This window comes from Portunus trituberculatus, chromosome 1 (genome assembly GCF_017591435.1).
Source record: "Portunus trituberculatus isolate SZX2019 chromosome 1, ASM1759143v1, whole genome shotgun sequence".
In the NCBI taxonomy this organism is placed as follows: domain Eukaryota; kingdom Metazoa; phylum Arthropoda; class Malacostraca; order Decapoda; family Portunidae; genus Portunus; species Portunus trituberculatus.
Genome location: NC_059255.1, coordinates 5,877,748 through 5,882,747, shown reverse-complemented (window position 1 = coordinate 5,882,747; position 5,000 = coordinate 5,877,748). Strand labels below are relative to the sequence as shown.

The 5,000-nt window shown below is 37.0% G+C and overlaps 1 protein-coding gene across 1 annotated transcript in view; it reads right to left on the bottom strand.

The window, feature by feature from the left end:
- Positions 1–1,105: 1,105 nt before the first annotated feature.
- LOC123519839 (protein tyrosine phosphatase domain-containing protein 1-like) overlaps positions 1,106–5,000 on the bottom strand; it is a 26,190-nt gene continuing 22,295 nt past the window's right edge. Inside the window, exon 15 of the mRNA XM_045281433.1 lies at positions 1,106–1,489. Within this exon, the coding sequence (XP_045137368.1) occupies positions 1,278–1,489 (212 nt within the window). The 3' untranslated portion in view covers positions 1,106–1,277. The remainder of the gene's footprint in view (positions 1,490–5,000) is intronic.

Genomic DNA, 5,000 nt, shown 5'->3' with positions numbered 1-5,000 from the left:
TATTATTATTGTGAAGAAGATGGAGGAGGAGGAGGAGGAGGAGGAGGAGGAGGAGGAGAGAGAGAGAGAGAGAGAGAGAGAGAGAGAGAGAGAGAGAGAGAGAGAGAGAGAGAGAGAGAGAGACAAACAGACAAACCTAACCACACCACCACTAACAATAATAATAATAATAATAATAATAACAATAATAATAATAGTAATAATAGTAATAATAGTAATAATAGTAATAGTAACAACAACAACAACAACAACGATGGACGGAATAGTATGGACGGAAAAGAAGTGAAGAAGAAGAAGAAGAAGAAGAAGAAGAAGAAGAAGAAGAAGAAGAAGAAGAAGAAGAAGAAGAAGAAGAAGAAGAAGAAGAAGAAGAAGAAGAAGAAGAAGAAGAAGAAGAAGAGGAGGAGGAGGAGGAGAGAGAGAGAGAGAGAGAGAGAAAGAAAGACAGAGTACACCTCACTACACCAAATAACATGCAAACACCACCACCACCACCACCACCATCACACCACCACCTTTGCAATCACCATTAGCAAACCCTGTAGTGAAATATTACTAAGCCAACCATACAGAGCCTTGGTGTTATGCTGGCAGTCAACACCAGTCATCACCAGTCATCACCAGTCAACACCAGTCAACACCAGCTAGTCACCAACACCACACAACATTGCTGGTACCTTGAAAACACCACCAAACACCACCTACATGCTTGAAACACCTTTACAACACCACTCAACACCACTGTAACCTTGCAAGCACTTCACCACCCAACACCACTAACATGCTTGAAACATCTTTACAGCACCACTCAACACCACTGGAATCTTGCAAACACCACCCAAACACCCCAGCAACTTTTAAAACACCACCAAACACCAGCTAGATGCTTCAAAACACTTCACAACACCACTCAACACCACTGGAACCTTGCAAACACCACCCAAACACCCACAACACCCCAGCAACTTTTAAAACACCACCAAACACCAGCTAGATGCTTCAAAACACCTCACAACACCACTCAACACCACTGAAACCTTGCAAACACCACCCAAACACCCACAACACCCCAGCAACTTTTAAAACACCACCACCACACAACACCACTGGATGCTTCAAAACACCTCACAACACCACTCAACACCACTGGAACCTTGCAAACACCACCCAAACACCACCAAGACACCCAAACACAGCTGGTCTGACTTCAGTTGACCTCAAATAACAGCTGTGGAGAGATACAAGAAAACATCATATATAACAAACGAAATACAGATTTAGGACGCGTCTACAGGAGTTCCGAGGTCGTCCGGGGGTGGCGTGACGACCTGACCTGGCGGCGTGACCCTGTGCGTGTAGGTCGTGGTGTTAGAAGAGATAGAAACGGCGCTAGATGACCTCGATTCCAGATAAACGAGGTCAAACAGTCCCATTACAAACTCAAGCAGCTTCCGTAGAGTTCCTTCTCGTAATTTGTTGAAGCCGCGCCCTTGAAAGAGTTAGGAAGGTTAGGAAGAGTTAGGAAGGGTTAGGAAGGGTTAGGGTAGTTGTGGTGGTGGTTGTGGTGCTTGTAGTAGTAGTAGTAGTAGTAGTAGTAGTGGTGTTCTTGTTAGTATTCAAAATGTAAGATTATTAGTACTATTATTATTATTATTATTATTATTACTATTACTATTACTATTACTATTACTATCATAATTTGTTTGTTCATTAGGTTACAGCAGGCATCTTAATTAACATTACAAAACTATAACAATAATACTACTACTACTACTACTACTACTACTACTACTACTACTACTACTACTACTACTACTACTACTACTACTACTACTACTACCACTTAGCAGGCAGGAAAAGTCGGAGAGAGAGAGAGAGAGAGAGAGAGAGAGAGAGAGAGAGAGAGAGAGAGAGAGAGAGAGAGAGAGAGAGAGAGAGAGAGAGACACCAAAAAATAAATAAACAAACGCACCACATTTTCTATACACACAAAAAAAAAAAAAAAAAATAGAAAACGGAAATATAGAAAGAAAACAACAACAACAACTACTACTACTACTACTACTACTACTACTACTACTACTACTGGCCTCACTCTTATCAGACTTCTTCCTCTCTCCTTCAGGTTTGGCGCTCCTTCCAGGCAAATCTATGGCTGGAGGGGCCGAGGAGAGGGTGTGGGCGTGCGTGGAGGCGCGTGTGGGCGTGTCGGAGGGGAAGGCAGAGGTGAATCACGTGACACATACAGACAGGTGTGGTGAAGCTTGATTAGTTAGTCAGGTGTGTTTCTGTCAGCCATGCCTCTCTCTCTCTCTCTCTCTCTCTCTCTCTTAAGGTTATTATTATTATTATTATTATTAGTAGTAGTAGTAGTAGTAGTAGTAGTAGTAGTAGTAGTAGTAGTAGTAGTAGTAGTAGTAGTAGTAGTAGTGGTGGTAGTAGTAGTGGTGGTGGTGGTGGTGGTGGTGGTGGTGGTGGTGGTGTGCAGTGCAGTAGGTGGTGGTGGTGGTGGTGGTGGTGGTGGTGGTGGCAGTGGCAGTGGTGGTAGTGGTGGTAGCAGTGTGGTGGTAGCAGTAGTGGTGGTGGTGCAGTAGTGGTAGTAGTAGTGGTGCAGAAATAATAGCAGTAGTAGCAGCAATAGTAGTAGTAGCAGCAGTAGTAGTAGTAGAAGCAGTAGATTAGTAACATGAGTAACAGCAGTGGTAGTAGCAGCAGTAGTAGTAGAAGTAGTAGTAATAGTAGCAGCAGTAGTAGTAGTAGCAGTAGTAGAAGAAATAGTTATAAAAAGAAATCCCTATTTGCAACTGAGAGGACCAATGAGAGAGGCGGAGACAAGACAAAGGGAAGCGGGGGTGTTTGGGGGTGGGAGTGCAGGTAGGGCTTCCTCACTCCAGTCACCATTCAGTCCAGAAACTCCATTTAAAACCCCACATGGTAGATTTTAAATAGGGGGCGTGGGGGCGTGGGGGCGTGGGGGCGTGGGTTGTGATGGGCTACACACACACACACACACACACACCATACAGAAATACTCATTCATTTGTATACCAGATAGATTAATTAATTGTGCGTGTGAAAACAACAACAATAACAACAACAACAACAACAACAACAATAATAACAACAACAACAAACAACAACAACAACAACAACAATAACAACAATAACAACAATAATAATAACAATAACAACGAAAAACAGTGAAATTTTGACGTATATTACGAAAAAAAGGCGTTAATTTGACCGAACAAGAATAAGAGAGAGATGATAAATGACGGAATAAGTTAAAAACACTGATAAAAAGGGCGAATGACGATGGATAGAGAGAGAAAAAGAGAGGAAGAAGTGGATAGATAGATTAGAAATATATATAAAGATGGATAGATAGACATAAAGGTGATAAATGAAGGAAATAGAAAAATAAATACATAAAAATGATTGTCAAGACGAAGATAACGATGATAAATAAGGAAATAAAGGAAATAGATTGATAAAAATGAGAATAAAGATTGAGAGATAGAGAAAATGAGTGGAAATGATAAAGAACAGGAATAAAGATGGTGAATACAAGAAATAAACAAATAAATGACAAATAGAGAAGAAACAAGAGAATTTGAAATGAGAAATGAGAAAAAAAAGCGAAAGAAAAAAAATGTTGAAAAATGGAGAGAAATGTTGAAAAATGTTGAAAAATGTTGAAAAATGGAGAGAAATGTTGAAAAATGTTGAAAAATGTTGAAAAATGGAGAGAAATGTTGAAAATGTTGAAAAATGTTGAATAATGTTGAAAAATGTTGAAAAATGGAGAGAAATGTTGAAAAATGTTGAAAAATGTTGAAAAATGGAGAGAAATGTTGAAAAATGTTGAAAATGTTGAAAATGGAGAGAAATGTTGAAAAATGTTGAAAAATGTTGAAAAATGGAGAGAAATGTTCAAAAATGTTGAAAAATGTTGAAAATGGAGAGAAATGTTGAAAATGTTGAAAATGTTGAAAATGAAGAGAAATGTTGAAAATGTTGAAAAATGGAGAAATGTTGAAAATGTTGAAAATGGAGAAAATGTTGAAAATGTTGAAAATGGAGAGAAATGTTGAAAATGTTGAAAATGGAGAGAAATGTTGAAAAATGTTGAAAATGGAGAGAAATGTTGAAAAATGTTGAAAAATGGAGAAATGTTGAAAAATGTTGAAAAATGGAGAGAAATGTTGAAAAATGTTGAAAAATGTTGAAAAATGTTGAAAAATGGAGAGAAATGTTGAAAAATGTTGAAAAATGGAGAGAAATGTTGAAAAATGTTGAAAAATGGAGAGAAATGTTGAAAAATGTTGAAAAATGTTGAAAAATGGAGAGAAATGTTTAAAAATGTTGAAAAATGTTGAAAAATGAAGAGAAATGTTGAAAAATGTTGAAAAATGGAGAGACATGTTGAAAAATGTTGAAAAATGTTGAAAAATGTTGAAAAATGGAGACATGTTGAAAAATGTTGAAAAATGTTGAAAAATGTTGAAAAATGGAGAGAAATGTTGAAAAATGGAGAGAAATGTTGAAAAATGTTGAAAAATGGAGAGAAATGTTTAAAAATGTTGAAAATGGAGAAAATGTTGAAAATGTTGAAAATGGAGAGAAATGTTGAAAATGTTGAAAATGGAGAGAAATGTTGAAAATGTTGAAAAATAGAGAGAAATGTTGAAAATGGAGAGAAATGTTGAAAATGTTGAAAAATGGAGAGAAATGTTGAAAAATGTTGAAAAATGGAGAGAAATGTTGAAAAATGTTGAAAAATGGAGAGAAATGTTGAAAAATGTTGAAAATGGAGAAATGTTGAAAATGTTGAAAAATGGAGAGAAATGTTGAAAAATGTTGAAAATGGAGAAATGTTGAAAATGTTGAAAATGGAGAGAAATGTTGAAAAATGTTGAAAAATGGAGAGAAATGTTGAAAAATGTTGAAAATGGAGAAAATGTTGAAAAATGTTGAAAATGTTGAAAAATGGAGAAAAT